This window comes from Neomonachus schauinslandi, chromosome 9 (genome assembly GCF_002201575.2).
Source record: "Neomonachus schauinslandi chromosome 9, ASM220157v2, whole genome shotgun sequence".
In the NCBI taxonomy this organism is placed as follows: Eukaryota; Metazoa; Chordata; class Mammalia; order Carnivora; family Phocidae; genus Neomonachus; species Neomonachus schauinslandi.
In genome coordinates this window covers 10,919,463-10,941,324 of record NC_058411.1, presented here as the reverse complement: position 1 = coordinate 10,941,324, position 21,862 = coordinate 10,919,463, and the positions used below count along the sequence as shown (strand labels likewise).

The following is a 21,862-nucleotide window of genomic DNA, read 5'->3' as shown; positions in this document are numbered from 1 at the left end:
AGCCAGCAGGCAGTATGTTCCTTGGGGTCGGGATCCGGACCCCCCAGTCCGGCACTGCCCAGAGGCGGCAGGCGGCAGTAAGAAACGCCTCTCTGGCAAGCGCATGCGTGTGGGATGAGCTGGGAGACAGAATACAAGTGAGCTGTGAGCACTGGAAACAACAGAGAAGGGGGAGCTCAGGCCAACACAGGGAAAGGGGGTGGCCCGCAACGCCCCGACCAGCCGCCACGTGGCGCTGGTCTGGCACGGCCCTGATGACCGGCGTCGCACTGGAACGGGTAAAGCCCTGAGAGCCTGGCCTGCCAGCCTGCAGAGCCAGTGTTCATGACTCATGTAGCGTCAGACTGTCCAAAGTCACCTTCCCTCTGCCATTAAGCTGTTAGGGGCCAGGGGCCACGTGCTCCTGAGTCCCAGACAGGGAAAGATGTTCCGAGCGTTCTGGGTAAATCAAGTTTCAGCCTGACAGCAGCTGTGAAGGGAACCCAAATGGCTCTTTGGCTCATGATGATGGCAGCCACCCTGTAATGTGGAACCGTCCAGTCATGGGCATGTGGGGGTGGGAAAGCCGCCTCAGGCCCGGGCCAGGACACCTGGAAGGGCCCAGAAGACAGGCCCGCGGATGAGAGGAAATGGAAGTGGAAACTGGTTTCTGATCTGGAGCCGGGCCTGGGCCTGTGCCTGCGGAGGGCATTCCCCATCCTCGGCCTGACACCCTGCTCCCGCTGTCCAGAGCATAATGTCCCGTCCACCTGGCCCGGCCAGGAAGGGCTCCAGCACTGTCTTAGCAACCTGCGCGTGCCCTCCCCACAGCAGTGCTCGGTCCTCACCTCCTTGCTCTCCTGGGCGAGTCCTCTCACAGGACAGCCTCACTGCCCAGGTCTCCAACCACCCCGCCACCCCTCCGCCAGTGAGTCAGAATCTATTCTTCCTTGTTGCCGACTCCCTCCAGTTGTACCTATGAACCGTCCCTTGCTCTGTCCCCTCTGTCCCTGAACACCTACTTCCATAGTTCATTCTGCATTCCATTTATGGCAGGTGACTCACTTCTCCCTGCAGCCCAAGGGCCCCTTGGATTTGTTGGGGGGATTTGTGTTGGGCTTCAAAGGGGTGGAAACAATTAGACAGCAGTGACATCATCATTATCTTCAGACCCATTCACAGCCTCAGATGAGATTAAACTAAAATAGTATGTTTTGTTTTGTTTAAGACCCTCACAGTGCTCAAAGCCAGCGTGCCCTGGGGATGTGGGGACCAGGGAGCCTGACTCATGGAAACCACCTGGGAATCTGCCAGGGCTTCAGGTAGGCCCCAGGAGAAGCAGCTCCTCACCCTCACGACTCCCTGGAGGCTACGGGTATAGGCAGTCGTGGACCAAGTGCCTGGGTTCCAATCCCAAGTCCACGGTCTCATCCTGGGCCACTTCTCCATGACTCAGTTTCCACATCTGCAAGATGGGGATAACACCAGCAGTGACCACACACAGGACCACTGTGAGGACTGAATAAGCCACTGTGAGTCACCATGCTGGGACCGTGTGCGGTATGCAATGAGAAGCATGAGATATGGCTTCGCTGCGATCACTGGTCAAAGTGGGGTCTGCTCCCCTTACTCAGTGAGGTCCAGCCAACAGCCTGGGGGCCCATTTTGAACCTACGATGGGGCTAGGGGCTCCTCAGGAGCTAGGACTGTCTCATGACTCCTAAGCATAGGACACAGGTGCCCTTTTCAGGCACCCCCTCTGGGATGAGAGAGGAAGGAGGGCCCCACTCATACGGCTCAGGCACTGAGGAGCTCAAGTGGAGCCAGGGGGCAATCAAGGCTGACAGGGAGCGGCTCACAGGAAACCAGGTTCCTGAAAGGCAGCCCGGGGCAAGCCCTCCCCAGGTAGGACTGGGTGCCACTCATCTGTGCAGTTCACCCAGAGCAGCTGAGGGAAAGAAGGGCCTGACACCTCAAAGAGCCAGTGGGTGTGAGGGAAGGCCAGCCAGGGCTCCTTCTACCCAGGTTCCTGACCACACAAACCAGGCAGGGACCGGGAGGCCAATGGGCACAGGGCCAGGCCTGGATGGTATTCCTCCCCAGAATGCCCCTGAGGGGAGAGGAGGGGAGAGGAGGGGAGGGGAGAGGAGGGCAGGGGAGGGGACGGGAGGGGATGGGAGGGAGGGAGGGGAAGTGAGAGGAGAAGTGGTACTTCCTAAGAGTGGATGGGCCTCACGCTGTCTCCAGACTGCTCACACAGAGCAGAGGGTGAGGCAGGGGTGAGGGAAAGCTTGGCAGGTGGAGGCCCTGCCGATACATCCCACCACACCCCACTCCCAAACTCTGGACAAAACAGGCTTCACTCAGTCTCTCAAACAAGCTCCCAACTCTGGGCTCATGCCCCACTGGCACCCAATCGCCCCTGACGGGACTGGGGGACCGCCTTGCTCACCTCGGTACACACGGGGCCCGTCCTAGAGCTGAGAACACAGCAGGCCTGCACGGGCTACGCTCTGTGGAAAGCCGTGCAGGCTGACAACACGGCTCCTTCTACGAAGAGGTGGACCCGGGCACGCACACACAGCCCTATGCCAGGAGCACCGCCAACACCTGCCGGTCTCAACTCATTGCTAGAATCTTCTAGAATGGGTGGATTACTACCGTCCCCTCCACTGTGCATGGAAGGACACCGAGGCCCTGGGAGGTTAAGCTCTGTCCTCCAGGCCAAAAGCCTGTGGGTGGGAGAGCGGGCTTCCACACAGGCCACCTGGTTCCACAGCCATGCCTTCACCACGAGGCTGAACTGCCTCACGACAGCCTGTGAGGTGAAACCTCACTCCCACTGAAGGACTCTGGGCCCAGAGGGAGCTGGAGAAGGTTCTCACTCCCATCGCAGACACCAGGAGACAAGAGGCATCAAGCTGCCTGTGCTTCCCCAACACGGTGTGGCTAGACACTCCAGGCTGCCTGGGTACGTGTGACCTTGAGAAAGTTCCTTCACTTCTCTGTGCCTTAGTTTCCTGGTCTCTAAAATGGGGATGAGAACAGTCCTCAGTCCTGTCCATGGAGCTGCTGCCAGCATCAAATGAGTTAAGATACAAAACACAACAGAAACTGGTACATGGTAGGTGCTACGCGGCAGACTCCACCATGCCCTCGACCACCATGACCGGCATCGTTATTTGAAGGTCTACCATGTTAAAAAGTCGGTCACCTTAGTGAGTCCAGCACTGCTCTGCGTGGCCCAACAAGGCCCCCGGGGGCACAGGAAGAAAAGAGAGTGGACGTGGAAGAGTGACAAGCTTGCATTTTCCTGCCCAGAGATAGTGCTCTTGACACCAAGCACTAAAGGACATGGAGCCTTCTTGTCCATCTGTCCACCGGGACAGAACTGGGACTCTTAAAGCAGATCAGCAGCCACCATCCAGGCCATCCCCCAGAGGGCCACCACTCTACTCTCGGCAGCATGCATGGCCCCAAGGCAGCATTCTCGGGCTCAGAACACAAGGTCAGATCTGAGCTGCCGGTCCCCAGCAGGGCCGGAGAAACAGCGACATCAGCAACGGGCCGAGAAAACATGACAGAGACGAAATGTTCGCAGGCCTGACGGTGTTCCCGGCCATGGTCAGAGCCCTCTGAGGCCACACAGTGAAAACGCTCTTCTCCAAAGGCGGGGGGCGGGGTGCCGCAGCTCTGACAGGGGTCCCTGACTTCAGCTTGTTCTCAGAGACAGAGGGTGGAGGGCACATTTCACCAGTGGCTGCAGCCCCTACCCTGCCTCCTGGAGGCTCCGAGGGGCCCGACGGCCTTGCTGCAGCTGCCACCGCCCTGCCAGGACCTTGACCCTCATGCTCTCTGGCTACAGGTGAGCTGTTGGGGTGGAAGTGGGGGGACACAACACTGGAAGATGTGGAATCAGCCCGAATTTGAGGCAGGGGGTTGCTTGTGGGCAGGGACAGAGGGAAAGAAAGGCCACAATTCAGACATTTCCTGGTCTGACGCTGCCCCGGTTGGCTGGATGACCGTTTCCTCGCATCGGACTTAGCTAATGACCTGTCTCCTCTCCAGGGCCCAGAGCACCGTTTGCTCTCGGGTCGCTCCAAAAGGCCAGGAACAGAGGAGCCAGACACGGGCCCGGGCAGCAACACGGGCATTCCTGAGCCCGGTTCCAGCTGATGAAAACGGCTGCTGGCGACGGGGATTAACTCCAGGGTAGCTGTGTCCAGTGATGTGCGGCCCCTGCCGGACCAAGGCAGGCCCTCACTGACCCCGCTCAGCTCCAACTCCCAAAATGCAGCCAAAGCCTCTTTTGTTTTCAAGAGGGTTCAAAAGTAACATTTAAAGTGCTCTCTCTGTCAGGACATATTCTAAAAGCAGAACAGAAAACATCAGCTTGGCCCTAATGCAAAGATGGAGCCTTCCATCGATGAAACGGCCCGTATTTTAAACAAGGAGACAACTTCCTTAATCCAAAAGGGGCTCTAACCAATCAACAAGAAAAAGACCAACAATCCAATAGAAAAAGGGGCAAATGACAGGAAGAGATTGATACACAGAAGAAATGCAAAGGGCCAATAAGCGCATGAAGAGATACTCCATCTGGCCAAGGACGGAAGACATGCAAATTAAGATAGGTGTCATTTCCCTGGCAGATGGGCACAGAGGAGTGAAATTTGCTCAAACTTTCTAAAGAACAAGCCAGCAGTACCTGCCCATGTGAGAAATGTTTATAAAAATCTCTGAGAAATTCCACTTCTAGGGATTAATTTTACAGAAATATGCAAAGATCTATGCTTACTACAACCCAGCTTACAAAAACAATTAAACCGGAATGACCTTATGAGCTCAGTATAATCGAGTGAACTATGACTCTTTCAATCACGTGCTGAAATATTTTGTTGCCACCAAAAAGAGCCAAGCATACCTCTCTCCCGCTTCTTTTATGGGCCATGGAAAAAAGGCAAGACAGATACTAAGTTAGGGAAAAGACAAGTTTTATGAGAACACATGTAATATGATCCTGTTTCTATTTTTTTTAAGTACATAAATACATATTTATACATGTATGTATATGTACACGTACATGTACATCTAGAAAGATGGATTCCACACTGCTAAAAGCAGCTGCCTCTGGGACAAGGTCAGATCTGTGCACAGTAGGAGGTGAGCAGCACCCAGTCTGGGAATTCCTAAAGTGTGTTGGGTGGAGCAAGCCTCTCACCAGAAGCTCTACAAAGAGGAAGCAAAGGACCTATGACCGATAAGGTGGAAAAAGTCAAATACTGCCATATTCCATTGATTCTAAGACATGTGATTTTTCATTTTCCATCTCTGAGGTTGAGATGTGTCTCATCATTGATGGTGTATCACAATTTAATTAGCACTTTTCCCCTTATTAGTGGGATATAAACTACCAGTGTGTCTTCCCATTAGGGATAAAATTCAGTACCCTCTAGAAGACTCAAGATTCACATTAGCATGCTAAAGGCTCTGAGAAGTTCTGCAGCAGAGAACATTCTCCAACACAATCCCCCTTTCTTCTTCCTTAACTCTCATCTTTGCCTTTCCCTTTACTTACAAATGAGATGATGGTAGGGCACAGCGAAGTGCCCTCCTAAGGACGTCTGCAAAAGTCCAGGTTTGAAGAGGGGCACGCTTACTTTTTAAAAATTCAATACAATGACCATTTGGCAAATACCACCGTAGCAACTCTTGTTATCAAGAACCATCAATGGATGCTAAAACACCAGGCAAAAGTATGATGAGAAACAGCGTACCTGCAAAGGATCGCCTTAAAAGATAACTGCCAATTACAAAGAGAAAAATAGAAATGAACAATGGAGAAACGGGACAGCCTTCCAACCAAATGACTGGTTAACCAGATAGAACCCATATCCAGGTCATGCCCTCCTGAGGCACAGGACGTGCAAAGGAGGGAAAAGCATTGCCGGTGTGGCGTTCCTGCCCAAAATGCGTAATGCCAAACTAATCCAGGAACACTGGGGAACATCCCAGAAGCCCAAACTGAGGCAGGGCCCTTCCAAAGTGTCATGGTCATGAGAGAGAAACAGCCTGAAGCCCTGTCTTGGATGCGAGGAGGCCACAGAGGAGGACAACCAGAAGAAGGGTCACAATGGGGAAGCTGGGGACATTGTTAATGATAGTACCGCTGCTGATGTGAATTCTCTGGTTCGGAGAACTGTATCATGGTCACGGGAAACATTACCTCAAGATGCAGCCATGGGAAGGGTATAAGGGAACTCTGTGGACGAATTTTTCCAACTTTTTTGGTCAATCTAAAATTACGCAAAAATAAGTACACTAAAAACTGTAGAACAGGAACTTTACTATTAAACTATAATTGAGATGAAAAAGCCACTAAGGATAGGACAAAAGCCCTGCATGTGCTACATGAGGGGTCACCCTGAAGATTCTCATTTGGGGAAATAAACCCAGACGATGCATTTACAAATGTGGGGCTGGGTGTTCAGGGAGGATGGACGGGGAGGGGAGCACTGCCCTGGAGGGGCCTAGTCTCATGGGGGTCACGAGGTCCACAATCCAGGAGGCCAGCACAAATCCAGCACTAAACAAGTGCAGGAACCCAAGACTGGTAGGGTCACGACACTCAGGGTGTGGTCTGAAACACACAATGCAGGGTCACCTGGGAAAATTACCATCTTCAGAATATTTATACCTTAAATGCACAACCACGTTTAATCCTTACAACCACCGTATGAGGAAAATGCTACTATCGTTATCCCCCCTACAATTAAATAACTCGCCTAAATACACGCAGTGAGGGGTCAGGACAGCACCTGAACCCAGGCAGTGTGACCTGTAGTGCTTCTGGGAAGATTGCTGCAGAGGTGCGGGTCCTGTGGAAAGAGCACTGAACTGAGAATCAGAAGGCATCGAGGGGTACTGGGTCAGTCCTACCACCTCTCTGGGCTCCTCTCCTCATCTTTAAAGATACAGAGAAGCTTCGGAGGCACTGAGAGCTCAAGATCTCTTTCAGCTGCAAAGACACTAAGTGGGCCTTAAATTCACACTGAAGTGTAAATGCCTAGTGTCTGACACTTTCTGATCAACCTGACCAACAAGTATGTTTTCTCTGTCCCAGAGAAGAGCCGTTGAGATTTCTTACATGGGACCTGGGAGACTCTGAGTGTGATGGGGGAAGTGGGGGACAGGCTCCTGGGAGTCTCAAGTCTGGTCATCACAGCAAAAGGAAAGAAACTCCGGAAAAGAGAGGTAGGGTCTCAAAGAGAAACATTGTCTGACTCACCAACTGACCCAGGAGCAGCCCTGCATTATTTGCAGGGAAGAAAGGACTGGCCTGGAGGAGCCATCAGAGCCTGGTGGGGTCACTCAGGAGGGGTGGAGGGGTGAGTCTGCGGGTCAGGAGGAAACAGGGCTTCCCAGCAGGGTCTGTGGGCCAGCAGACGAGCAAGGAGCCTGGTAGCTCGTGCAGAGACACTGAGCTAGATGGAGCTAGAGGGAGGCACCTGTGGATGGAGGAGCTGCTCCTGTCTTGCTGCTTGGAAGGCCCAGTGAGAAGCTCTGAGTGCAAACAGGAAAGTTCTTTCCAAGGATGGACCTGAGTCTCCTTGGGAGGCGGGGGAGGAGGGGGGCTGCAACCAGTTACCATGAGAGCTCACTTCATTCCCTCAATCTCTCCCTGGAGCCTCCAGTCCTGTGTCCTGGGCCGTGGCCAAGGAAGTGAGGAATTTGGCAGAGGACTGCCAAAGAGAAAGGGTCAGCACCAGCATGGAGGGGGCGTCCCTATCGGGCATGCCATGGCAGCATGAAGGCAAGGTGGGGGTGGGGAGCCGGGCGCCGGCCTGCTGTCGTTCAGTCAGAACATCCCAGCTTTGGGACGCTGGCTTCCAGCATAACTCTAGGAAACGAGGAGAAGCAAGGGGACACTTGCACCCTCCCCGCGGAGGGAGTCACTGCATCTCCCTATCTCTGACCTGGCAGGACTAGTCTATGGGCCTCAGCACTAGGAGGCCTGCACCCTGAGAACTCTAAGGCAAAAGCTGAGTCTGCGTCTCCAAGGAAGAGGGGCTACTGCCCTCTGGGCGCCGCCCTCAGCCTTCTGGAATGCAGTAGTATGTCAGGATGGCGGCTGCTGAAGAGCAGGCTGGGGTCTGCTCGTTCCCCAAGGTACCACTCATCTCCCACCCCAGGGAGGCCAGAGCGGAGAGATGCCAAGGAACCAGCTCTCTGGCTGGAAGAGAATGAGCAGGCCTAGGCCTGTGGGGGTCAGGTGACGGGACCGGCAGTGAGCAGATGGGAGCCTATGGGACGGCATCCCTGTGCTCTGGGTTCTTCAGTCTCTACTGTGAGTCTGACCAGCAGGGCCAAACACTCTCGGGATTCGTTGGTCCCTGGGAGGGCAATGCAGAGCCTCACCTCAGAAGAGGACCTCTGAGGGCTGAGGATGAGCGGGTAGGGAGGTGGGTGGAGAAGAGAGAGATGCAGAGTCCCTACAGGACAGGGTGTCTGCACAGCAGCAGGGGGAGCCCTGGCCCCAGGCCCATGCAGCGGGTATGGCCTCTGACCTGGAGTCAGGGACAGGAGCAGACCCAACCCAGGGTCAGCAGAGGGCACGAAGATGGGTGGGATTCGGAGAATTTGCGGCAAAACGCATCTGCTATAGAAAGAAGGCTCAATTTTGGAATCAACTCAGAGCTCGACGTGAAGACTTGGCAGCTCTGAAAGCTTCACCTCTCTCAAGCGCCACTTTCTGGTTTGAAACGGGGGAAGAGCACAGCTGTGCTAGGAGGATTCACCGCAAGGAGATGTGGGGCTGCTCACCCAGGGCCAGGCCTGGTCCTGAGTATTATCCCCACAGCTCCCCACGGAAGGGCATCTAGCTCCTCTTGGCAGGTGACACAAAAGGGAGGTTCACCAGGGCAGAGCCGGGGTTCAGGCCCAGATGCCCCCTGATGCTGGGAACATGCCTACCTCAGCCTGGCCCCCAGATGGTGCTCAACCCACCATCCTGCTCTGCAGCACCCCCCACCCCCCGCCTCCATCCGAACACAGGGTCTCTACCTGGGAGCTGAGCACCCACCCAAAGTCCCCATCCCCATCACAGCTTGTAGAGGCTGTGCTGCTCGCACGGCCACGGGCTCTAGGAGTTGGTCTGGGCCTGGCCTGACGCCCTGTCCCCTTGGCCTCAGCACGGTGGGTTGGGCTGGCTGACACTCAAAGGAGACACAGGCAGGCAGGCACCACGAGGCCTCCCTAGAAGCCCACTCGATAGATATGAAGCATTTTCTTGGCGGGCTGATCCAAAACTCTGGCCTCCTGCACAAAATCAGGCTGGAAGCTGGCTGCCTTGGGAGCAACAGTCCTCGGGGTGCATTCACTCCTGTCCTCCTTGTCCTCCACGACTCCAGGCCCTGCTACCCACTCCCAGCTTCTGCCACACACCTCCCACCTAGAACCCGGGCACCCAGCAGGACCAAGGAGAGGGACCTGATCACCTGTGACACTGAATTCTGGGCCACACCCACTGCCACGAATAGGGCCAGACCTGCTGTACACCGCCCCCCACGGAGGTGATGGCAACCCCCCAGGGACAGATGAGCCGCCTACTCAGAGAGGCCCGGTGACCGCCCAGGCCAAACGAGGGGCGCTGAGCCCAGGTCTGTCAGCACCAAGGCCTGTTCTTGTCCATGACCCTGTACGGCCGCTCTCAAACGGAGCAGACAGGATTCCCGTTTCCTCAGTAACTCCAGGGGGCAGGGAGTCCGCGACACTAGCAGCAGAGCTGCTGATTCTCTGCGATGCGGACCCCCAGGGACCTTCCGTGGTCAGCGTCATCTCCTGAACACCAGAGGGCACCCCAGAGTGCCATGAACGGGCACACTTGCCCCCAGGCAGCAGAGCCCTGCTCTACAACCATCGGGGCTTCGGGCTTCGGCCTCACTCGGTCCCTGCTGTCAGGGACGGTGGGGGTGGAGGCAGGACACCCACACCAGCTGAGAGCACAGACGGACAGCGCTGGGTTCAAATCCCAGCTCTGCCCCCTAAGGAGCTCTGCGGCCTGAAGGGACAAGCTCGTGCACTTCAGTGTGGAACCTTTCTCACGGGTCACGGTGCGGAAGAAATCAGCTCACACGTGTACTGTGCTCCCAACAGTGCCTGGCATGCAGCAGGTGCTCCCCCGGGGCCCACCTGCGTGCTGACAAAGCAAGCTCAGACAGGAGAGTGACCTGCTCAGGCCACACGACGCAGGGGACTCAGGCAGGTCTGCGGCCCAAGCCTTGACTCCAAGCCCCCTCCCGGCCTCTCCTTTCCCACCCACAGGCCTGTGCCATGCACCAAAGATGGACAACCACTACCCCCCAGCTCCACCACAGCCCTCCCACCCCGCAGTCCTCGCCCAATGGAGGCTCTGTGGGGAATTAGTCCTCCAGGCTCTGAGGAATGTTCCTTTCTCTTCACTTGCTGTCTAGATTACTCCGTTTTTCAATCCGGCTTCCCAGCAGCCTCCAAGATGAGCCCTAATTAAATTCCCATAAAACCACAGGCAGAAATGCTCCCATCCGTGGTGTGTACTTCCCTCCCCAGGGAGGCCTGGTGTCCCGATGGCTATCTGTCACCTCCAGAGCACCTGTCACCCACCTGTCATCGGCTCTGAAGGGTCTCTTGAGCCCTCTGTCCTGTGGCCTGATACCCTCCATCAGCCACTGCCCACCCCCACCCCCCGGGCCAAGAAGACCAGCCTGTGTCCTCCAGCCACAGTACAGTTTCTCTTGAACTCTTGGCCAGTTCAGGAGCCAGCTACAACCTTGCCCAGAATCGCTCAGCCTGGGGTGGCAGAGCCAGGCCTTTGTTTCGGGGCTTCCATCTCAAAATCTTGGCCCTGTACAGCAAAGCAGGTGGCAGGGAGAGAAAAGGCCTGCAGATGCTTGCTCGGCAATCACAACTTGTTGACCCAGCCTCCCCTGCCCCCACCCCAAGACCGTACCAGCTGTACCAGGCAATGTTCTATTTCTGGGAGGTTCCTGCCCTTGGTTTACACTGGATCCAGGTTCAGTGCCATCTGGGCTTCTGGCTAAGGGGTGTGGGTGCGGCCCCGCCCAGAAACAGTCATCTATTAGAGAACCCTGTGGCCCAGAACGCTCTGGGGGGGGTCACTCTGCAAGCCTAGTGACCTCACGCTGCTTTGAGCTGCTCTGTGGAAGGAACTTACTGCTAAAGTCACAGGCTGAGGCCACAGCCCCCAGCAGCTGGAGGAGGAACGGTCATTCCAAGAGTCATTCACCCATGGATTCCCCAGGTAGCAACCCACTTCTCAGAAGGTGAGATGGCAGACAACTAGCTCTCCCTCGAAACTCATTCTCCCCTTTCTTCCAGTGAAAAAGCTCCCAAATTTTAGCTGGGCACATGGCTGCCCAGAATAGAGCCCACATTTCCCAACTCCCTTACAGCTCAGTATGGGACTCGGTCCTGGCCAATGATGTGTGGACAGAGCACCATGTTGTGGCTTTCAGAGCTTTTCCTTAAAAGATAACTAGGGCTACCTCCCCTTGCTTCCTTTTCCTCAGCTCCTCCTGACCCTTATGTCTAGACCCTGGATGTGATGGCTGGAGTTTTAGCAGCACCACCGTGGACCAGGAGGCTCACATCACAGAATGATCAGCTGGAAGAAGTCTGGGTCCTTCCTCTGGGCTTTTCTGAGAGAAATGAGGTTCTATCTCATTTAAGCCACTGTTATTTCAGGTCTCTGTTGCTACAGCAACTTGAGTGGTGGGTCCCTGAGGCGGAGAAAGAATCCTGCCTCCCCTCCAGGCTCTGAACCAGAAGAGGATGAACGTTGGGAGCATGGAACCAAGATGGTGCCGAAGTACTCAGATGGGGAGCTGGGGGCTCCAGGCAGCAGCCCTCACCTGTTTCCACAGCTGACGCTCTGCATGGAGACAGCGTGCACCCCTGCTCCAAATGCTCCGCCGCTATTCCTGGAAGACCACCACCCCCACCGCAGAGCAGGGAGCCCCGGGCACATCCCCGCAGCAGCTGCCTAGGCTCTCTTGAGGCAGGCAGAGCCCCCTTGGCATGAAAGACAGTGACACCCTGAGGTCTCCAGCAAGCCCCTTCCTTCAACGCAAAAGCAGTGTCACTTGGACTGCTCTAATTGTCTGGGGAACTTACAGGGTAATTATGGCCATTTACAGCATGCTTAACAGGGCTGCCTCCAGGAATAGCAGGAGTGGGGCGGAGGAGTGCTGGGGATGTGGGGATGTGCCTCCCAGAGAAGGTTCTCTGCATCTTCAGGGAGGAGCAGCCCCAGCTCTGGGAGGCTGGAAGGTGAGAGCCAGCACTGCTCCCATAAGAACAGCTGTGGGGGTGGGGAGGGGGTCAGGAAAAGGCTCCAGGAAATCCCAGCTTCTGCCCACCCTCCTGGAAGAATACCAGCCCAGCTCGGTGTGCACGATAAGGAAAATCCAGGGCGCAGCGGTCACGGCCCACCCACAGAACAATTCCTGCTGGCCTAGGCCCAAGCCTGCCATTAGGGTTCTACAGTCAACACGTTCCTGCCCAGCATGGAGGGGGCTTCCCCACCCCCATCCCCATCCTGCAGGCAACTCCTGAGCTGAGGACACCTGAGTTTGAGGTTTCTTGAACCCAGCAGAGTGGAGGCTGATTCTCTCCCCACTGGGGATCGGTCACCAGCCCCTCACACGTGTGGCTCAGTGTGGGTGACCCTTACAACAGAATATAGGTAATGGCCATCAGAACCTGTGTCCAGGCCATGTCTGCACTGATCTAAAGCGTATGCTCATGTCCTCACTCACCAGCTCACACTCCTTCAGTGGGTGGAAGTGCCCAACAGCACAAGGCATTCCAAGTCCCCCACACTGACCCAATGGTCTGTGAGGCATGCACAAGCACCCCACGGCACAGCCATGTCCCACTTTGCTCATGCCACTGTCCTGTCTGGGAGGCCCAGGCTGCCACCCGCAGTCTTGCCCACCGGGGACAGTCCTATTTCCTGTGCACACTGCAGTCCGACCCGTCACCGGTCCCCCGCTCCCCGACTGTGCACACTCACACTCCAGGCCCCCGCTCCTCCTTGACCGCAGCCCTGATTCTCTACCCATGAAAACTGAGAGAGACCCCAAGATCAGTCCCTTCCATCATAGTGGGAGATGTGCCAGCAGCTGCCATTCCCAGGGGACATCATGAGCCAGGATCCATGCTAAGTGCTCATCAGATGTCATCCCAGTTATCTCAACCGCAGGCCCGGTGGACAAACCACTTATTGTCAACATCTGAACAGAGACCAGGCAAAGCTAGGTCAAGGGACTTGGCCGAGGCTACATGGCAGCAAGAGCCAGATCCAGATACGACCTCAGTCTGTCTCCCCGCAAAGCCTGCACTCTTTGCTCTGAAAAAACTCTCCCAGTGGTGTCCTCCCTGACCCCATCAGTACGTATCGCTCTTCTTGTGGACTTGAGGACACGACACATGGCTGCTGACCTGCAACTCCTCCCACGACCCGGCCCTTCTCATCAGGATCGGATTCATCTCCTGTCCCGTCACACACAGTTGGTGTCCAATGCACACAACTCCTGGGAAGGGGCGGATTCCCTTTCCAGAACCAAAGTTTGGCCAGAACATCCCTACAGAGATCTTCCTTCTCATCTGAAGGTTCTAGTCGGACCCGGGGAAGGAATGCAAAGGGAAGGGAAGTTGACATCATCACTGACCATTCCAGGCCCAAGGGGGAAAGGATGCTGGCATGCTGAAAAGGCCTGCCGTCTGGGGGCCTCCCAGGAAGGTCACGCTTCATGCCACCTGCTGAACGCCAGGCACCCTCAGAAACAGGCCTCGAGACCCCTTCCAGGACAGCCAGGTCCAACACCCAGCTCTTCCACAGGGTATGTTCCTTAGAGAAGCAAGGAATCGCCAACTCTCCTGGACAAGGTCCATGCCGCCAGGTGCTTACTAGATGCAGGGCCCTCTGGCCGCGGACACGTAAGTTAAGCTTAGGGGCTACGAGCTGACAGCCCAAGTCGGGGAGACCCGGTGGGATGCTGCCTCTGTTACACAGAGGCTGTGCGATGTCGGCCCATCTGCTAGCCTCTCAGTCTCCCCTACTGTCTGCAAAACAGGGAGGACACCCACTTCTATGGGCACCGGAAGAGAGAAGGCAAGGAGAAGGCTTAACCTTGCAAACAGGCTGCCTCTGGTCTGGCGAGCCAAACTCTTCCCACCGGTCCCACCACCACACGAAACAAGGGCAGGCCAAGCACCCCCCAGGTCAAGGGCCAGGGTAGGCCACACTCATGGTCTGGACGGCAGGAGTGGGGGCTGCCTCTCCCGCTCCTTAGGTGGATCTTCACACGGCCCCAGGACACAGGCAAAGCACTTCTCCTCAGAATTAAACAACTCTCAGCAGGGACACGCCTGGGCCAGGCAAAGAGAACTAGGTTACTGCTAACATGAATCTTTCCCAAAAAGCCCTTCTCACATAAACAAACACCTTGGGAAGGCAGTCCAACTCCTCTGGAGCGGCCCGGCCCAGGAAGGTGGGGAGAAAGAGTCCTCAGAGACAAGGGGATGTTGCTGGCTGGAAAAGCGCCTGCAGCTAAGCGGGAGGCTCCCGCCCTCGGGAACAGAGCGTACCCCACGAGGTCCAGCCGCCACGTTACACATCTCCATGTGTTTGACTAAAGGCCCTTCAATCTCTGTTTGTCTCCCTTGCCCAGTTACGTAACTCCCCTTCCCTGCCCACTGCTCCGCTATTCTACACACTCTCCTGCTCTCGAACCACTGTGTTGTCGGGACACTTCATCACTCTGTGGGCTCAAGACAACAAAACAAAACCGTCTTGAAGTGCTTGCAGACGCTCTGTCTCCCAAAGAGCACCCTGGGGCTTTTATTTCCTAATTCTGCTGGGCAGAGGAGGAGAGAAAAAGGCCCTCCCCAGAATGTGTGCCCCCGGGGAATTCAACCCCTTCCTGCCCCAAAGGGTTTAAAAAAGATCAGACACCCCGTCCTCCCCCTTCCCCCCCATGCAATGACCACCCTGTCCCTGTAGAGGTGGGCCACCTGCCACGGGGGCCAAGCCACGTGTGTCCGTACCTTTCATGTAGGCCTCGATCTTCCGGATGAGCTCATAGGACTTGGAGCGGTCGAGCAGGGTCCTGATGGCAGGAAGGGGGTCCAGGACAATGGTCTCAGGGTGCGCATCGATATATTCCTGAAAGGAAAACACACCTCTTCCGGTTGGAGGCGGGAGGCTGAGGCAGAAACGAGGTTTCCGCAAGATTCCATCCCACGCACCCTCACGGCATCCATCCCCCTCCCCTCTCTCCCTCCCTCCACCAACCCTGACTTCGGACTGGGGCTTCACACTGTCTGGGGAGGATCACGTGACGCTGGTTAGACCAATCAGCACCTTCCACCCTGGCCACTGGCTCCAGAAGAGGGCACGTGACCCGAGTCGGTCCAATCAGACGCAGGCTCAGAGCTCTTGCCAGGGATGCTGGGACAAGATCATTCTCTCCCACATTGAGGGGCCTGGGCAGCTGGCAGCAGTCACCCTGAGATCTGAAGGAGAAGCCTGACAAAGCTAAAACTGAGAAAGGGAGGCCAGAGTGAGAAAACAGAGCTGACAAAAGGAGCGCAAGCAGGTTCCGGTCAGCTTGTTTGGCCCCCGGATAGAGCCTCGACTGAAACCAGCCTGCTGCCCGTATGGATGACACTTGAGGAGAGTGGCCCAGCACCCTGCACGGATAAGGATTCTGGGGCAGGGCCAGCAAGAGCGGAACCAATGCTGGGATTCAGGAGAGGGAGGGTAGAAGGCAGGATGAGAAACCAGCCCTGAGGTACCCCTGCAACATGCTTCTTCACCCCCCCACTAGCTTCAGGGTAGACTGCGAACATGCAAGCAGGGCTGTGACCAAATCAGCCTTTAAGGAAGTTAGGATCTCCTTGGGGAAATAACGCTAAGGCACATGAGGAACGAGAAACTACCGTCTCTAACAAAATTCAACAAGAGACTGGGCAAAATGTCTCCAGGAAAGGAACACAAGGATCCCAGCCCTGCCACTTGGCACCTCTGTGACTACGGGAGCCCAAGCCACATCAGTGGGCCAGAGCAGCTCAGCAGGCAGATGCAGTAAATGGGACCATCCGCCTGGCCCCCGAACACTGATTCTAAGAACAAAAATATGGAATGCTGGAGTAACAAGAGAGGGGCTCAGGCAACCAGCTGTTGTTATTGTGAGCTGAATTGTGTCCTCAACAGATCTGTTCAAGCCCTAAGCCCTGGTGCTTGTGAGTGTGACCTTATTTGGAAATAGTGTCTTTACAGATGGAAGCAAACTAAAATGAGCCCACACGGGATTAGGATGGACCCTAATCCATTGACTGGTGTCTTTAAGATGGGGGAAATCTGGACAGAGACACACAGGGAGAAGGCCATCTGAAGACAGAGACAGTGATTAATGTCATGCCTGCCAAGGACCACTGGCCACCGCCAGAAGGCAGGAGAGCAGCATGGGACAGATTCTCTCTCGGTGCCTCCAGAAGGAACCAACCCTGCAGACACCTTGACTTCAGACGTCTAGCCTCCTTAACTGTGAGAGGAAAAAAAATCCCTGTTGTTTTAAGCCACCCAGTTTGTGGTGCTTTGTCAAGACCACCCCAGGGAATGAATACACCAGCTTAATTCATCCCCCTGCCCACCCAGTCTACAAGATCAGTCTGCAAGGTCAGCAAAGGCCAAGAAAAAAGCCACAATGCTTCTTTTCAAATCAGCCTTATCAACAAAAAAGAAAGCGCCATTTGGAATTACTCTTTTTTTCAGTGAACCTATTTTGGTTCCTAGTAATCATTTTTAAGAGCTCTCAACACAAAGCCAGAGATTTATATCTCCTCCTCCTGTGAAATCTGCTCCCCCCTTGTGTTTCATACCAGAGTATCTGGTTATGGGCTCATTTGTATCTTTTTCTTTGAATGTTTAAAAAAACTTCTCTGTCCCTAATGGGTGGCCAGTACATGCCCATGGGGAGCCCTTCTTCCCATCCTCACACCCATGAACTCTGTGGGGCCAACACGCTCTTGGCCCCTCTCCCTGCACACCCATCCTATAGATATAAACACAGAAGAGAAGCCACCTTCCTCCTCCTCCCGAGAGAGGCAGCCATCAGCTCAGTTCCTGGCCCACTTTCCTGCTTATACAGAACAAGCCTGGCAGCTGATGTGGGCGAGTCCACGTTTGCCACCCACCGGAGCCGTGAAGACAAGCTGAGAAGTGTCTTTAAGGAAGGTTTATCCAGAACTGCCTTCACGCCAGGGGCCATGCCCAGCTCTACTCTCTCCAGCCTCAGCCTCGTGTAAGTGCCTACATCTCTCCATGGCAGGCTCTCCATCAGCAACTATCCCCTGTCAACACTGTTCCTTTGACCCAGGTCTACACTGCCTCAAGAGTAGGTCATTCGTGAGACACCAAGATTCCTGCATACATATGAAATCATATTACTGTCTTCATGTTAAAAGGTCATCCACACAACAAACTACACATCATTCGCAGTGCTCAGGGCATCGTGCAGAGTACTAAAGACACACGAATAAATGAAAGTTTTCTAGGCTTTGCCCTACTGGATCTATAATCCTGGCCAATGAATTCATGTTCTGGGTTATGACCTGAAAGCACTGAACTGTCCCCATACCCCCTGTTCCTCCCCTACCCCAACATGCCAGGAAGCAACCTGGTACAGAGGGAAAATGAGGGCCCAGGACTCAAGAAACCCAGGCTCCCACTGTTACCACCTTCCAGGGTCACCCTGGGCAGGCCACTTGGCTTCTCTGGGCGTCAGTTCCCTCATCTGTGACTTAAAAGCCTCAACTGGAAAAACAGAGGACTGGTGATTACGGAGGCAGGCTTCGGGGCCACACATGGGGGCTGTTTTAGAACTAGATGGACAGCCACCTGCTGGAGGCATGACAGAGAACGCTTGCGGCCTTCCTTCTGGAAGGAGGCAGTATCAGGGATGCAGGCTTCGATGGGCTGGCCCAGGTCTCCCCAGCAAGTGCGTCCCCTCAAGTCCAGACATACTCCTTCCTCCCCCTCGAAAATCCCGCCCCCCCCCTCCCCCGCCCAGTCCCAAGAAGAGTATCTGAGTAGTTGCTGGATCTGGTTCCACTTTTATGCGTTAGGGCAGTGACCTTTAAAGAGAGAACTCCAAATCATTAAGACATGAATTTAAGCCAAACTCATGAGGGAAAGAAGTTAGAAAAAACCAAGGGGGAAAATATCTGACAAGCAGGCGCCAACAAGCTTTTGACCCAGGATGAAAGCATCAGTATTAACAGAAGAATTATTCCTAAACATGATCTCTTTCGGGACAAGGACAGAGAGGGCAAAGAAAGAGTTTTTCCAATCACCCCGCTATCCACAAGTGGATTTCCTTCCAAGCCTTTCAGCTTATCTATTGTACCACAGGCCTCATGCATTTTTCACAAGACTCTTAGAATTACCAAACAAATTGCTGGAAGGGTGAGCACCCTGTACCATTTTATCACCACTCAGAAGAAGAAAGGCCCAAACGGTCTCCATGGCAAATGGTAAACACATGTTCCTTTAGAGCGCCTGCCGCATAACACCTACAAAGGGAGCCTGGACCTTAACAAGGGGGAGCCCGGCTTGAAGCAGACTGAAAAGGGGGGAGAGCAGAGACAGACAGCCCTGGTCAGAGGGCCAGGAGGAGGGCTAGAGAACACAGACTATTGAGGGGATGAAGGGGAAGAGGCCAGCCAGGTGCCCCCCCCCACCCCCCCACTCCCAGGCCCAAGGGATGATGATGCCAAAAGGGACGCTGAGCCCTCTCTGCTGGGCTGGGGGAAGTCAACGTTTCCCCACTGAGAATGTGAGCCAAATGAGAGGACCAGGATAGGATGAACCCCACAGATCCCATTTCCTCTGCAGTTCCATTTATGGACAGGAAATGAGCAGGGAGACACAAGAGTTTGCTCTTACCTAACAGAAAATGCAGGCAGAAGTCCCAAGTTCAAATCCTGCCTCTTCCACTTACCCTATGTCTATGAAAAAGAAACTGCAGTTTATCTCTGAGATTCTGTTTCCTCGTATGCAAAATGTGCATTTTTTTCTCCAAAGACTCACCTAATCTGAGAGCGAGTGCGCACGTGCGCACATGCATGCATGCACACAGTGGGGACAGAGGCAGAGGGTAAGGGAGAAAGAGAATCTCAAGCAGACTCCCCGCTGAGCACGGAGCCTGACCCGGGACACTCCATCCCCTGACCCTGAGATCATGACCTGAGCCCAAATCAAGAGTTGGACACTTAAATTGACTGAGCCACCCAGGCACCCCTGCATTTTATTTCATTTTTTAAAGGATTTTATTTATTTATTTGACAGAGAGACAGCGAGAGAGGGAACACAAGCAGGGGGAGCAGGAAAGGGAGAAGCAGGCTTCCCGCCAAGCAGGGAGCCCGACGTGGGGCTTGATTCCAGGACTCTGGGATCATGACCTGAGCCAAAGGCAGACGAGCTTAACGACTGAGCCCCCCAAGTGCCCCAAGGCACCCCTGCATTTTAAATAAAACCTATCTCAGGGAGCTGCTGTGGGCAACAAGACCCGGACATGAAAGGAGTTGGTAGATAGAAAAACAAAGAGGATTCTCATGATTGGACAACATGTGGACTCTTGGCACCAAACGTGACCCAAGATCTCTGAGCTCATCCTGCCGTGCCCCATGCAGCAGACTGCGGGGCAGGCCAGCCCTGCACCTGCGGTGAGCAAAAGGGCTCTTCTGGCCGGGATCACCCCTCCTGCCGACGCCCGGAGCACCGCACAATCCCCTAGCCGGCGGCAGGCCAGGCTGTAGGGCGCACCCCTCTGTGGACAGGTCCTGGCAGAGCCCACAGTGCCAGCCGGCTCCTTCCAGGGGTAGCGAGAAGGGCCTGTGCCCAGTTCCCGCCCCCTCAGTTCTCCGAGGTCGTGGACGTTCTGGCCCACTCCCCCAAAACACTGCAGGCCCCTTTTTAGAAATGGGTTATTCATTTTTTAGAGCTGCATATTGAAATGATTTACAGATTAAATACGACGCGTGGAATTTGCCTCAAAGTAACCAGGCACGGGGGATGGTGAGAGAAGGAGGTGAGGCAGAGCGAAAACGAGAGTGGTCATAAGTCGCTAACTCGTGAAGCTGGGTGGCGGTACGGGGGAGGGTGTTGCAGCATTCTCTCAGGTATTTTTAAATTTCTGTAACAAAATAATTGGGGACAGAATGGAGGGAAGGGGTGAAGTAACGAGGTCCTCCCTTCCTTCAACCGCACACACCCCTGGTTGTGCCAGAGCCCGATTCAAACACCAACACTATCTTTCCAGAAGGAGTAAGAGGCAGCCAGCCAGATGGGAAACACAGTGAGAGATTAATTATGGAAAAGATAATAAATAAAAATAATCATCACCGTAATTTTTAAGTAATAGCAGCCACCATTTACCTAGGACCGGCTGGGCTACGTGCACACTGCTGAGAAAATATTGCTTATTTTAAGCGCTTTTTTAAAGCATGGTTTAAGCATGTCCTTTAATATAAAAATCCTATGAGGTGAAGGCTCAAACTATAGAACTCTTAGAAGAAAGCACTGGTGTACATCTTCATGGCCTTGAATCAAGACAGTGGTTTCTTAGATATGATACCAAAAGAAGAAAAGAAAAAATAAACTATATCCTTGACATTAGGAGCTTCTGTGAGTCAAGGACACCGCCCGCCTCAGACCTAGCGCAGAGCCTCACCTCATGGCACCCATGACCCAGCCGCTAAAAGGCCACCAGCCAGGCACAGCCTAACCTCTAACCTCCATGGCAGGGTTGGGCAACTCAGGCCCACTGGACAGTTCCTGCAATCTGCCCTGTCAGGGTGGGGGAACTGGGATAGAAGCAGCAGCACCACACGGAGCACTGGAAGCGCCTTCTCCTCTCTAGGCCTCTTCCTCCTCTATAAGGTGAAGGCCAATCCTGTGAAAAGGTTACATGCACGGGGGCCGGAGGCATCGAGACCTGGGGTAGAATCCTGCCTGCCCCCCTGTGATTCCACCTCCAAGAGCCTCAGTCCTCATCTGTTAACTGGACACTGGCACAGGTCCTACCTCACGGGGTGTTTTAAAAGAAACAGACTTATTGAGATAGATTTCAGATACCATGCAACTTACCCACTTAAAGCTTACAATCCGGGCGCCTGGGTGGCTCAGTTGGTTAAGCGACTGCCTTCGGCTCAGGTCGTGATCCTGGAGTCCCTGGATCGAGTCCCACATCGGGCTCCCTGCTCAGCAGGGAGTCTGCTTCTCCCTCTGACCCTCCCCCCTCTCATGTGCTCTCTCTCAAATAAATAAAAAATCTTTAAAAAAAAAAAAAGCTTACAATCCAAGGATTTAATATGTTGACAGAGTTGTGCAACCATCGGCACAGTTAATTTTAGGACATTTTCATCACCTCAAAAAGAAAAAAAAAAAAAAATCCCATGCCATTTAGCTATTAGCTTCAATTCACCCATTCCCTCCAGCCCCTGGAAACCACTTTTTGTCTCTACAGACTTGCCTATTCTGGACACTTCATATAAATGGAATCAAATGCAGTCCTTTGGGACTGCCTTCTTTCACTTAGCATAACGTTTTCAAGGATCATCCATGCTGTGACACGTGGCTGAATAATATTCCACTGTGTGGATATACCGGATTTGTTTATCTGTTCATCAGATGCTGGGCATCTGGTTTGTTTTCACCTTGGGGTTACTACGAATAATGCTACTATGAACATTTGTATACAGGTTTTTGTGTGGACTAATGTTTTCATTTCTCTTGGATCATACACCAGATATTCTTAGG

The 21,862-nt window shown here is 54.2% G+C and overlaps 1 protein-coding gene across 1 annotated transcript in view; it reads right to left on the bottom strand.

Annotated features, from left to right (window-relative positions):
• Positions 1-21,862, bottom strand: part of ITPK1 (inositol-tetrakisphosphate 1-kinase) — a 169,031-nt gene that overhangs the window by 31,299 nt on the left and 115,870 nt on the right. The window contains exon 4 of the mRNA XM_044917902.1: positions 15,088-15,205. Coding sequence (XP_044773837.1) covers positions 15,088-15,205 — 118 coding nt within the window. The remainder of the gene's footprint in view (positions 1-15,087; positions 15,206-21,862) is intronic.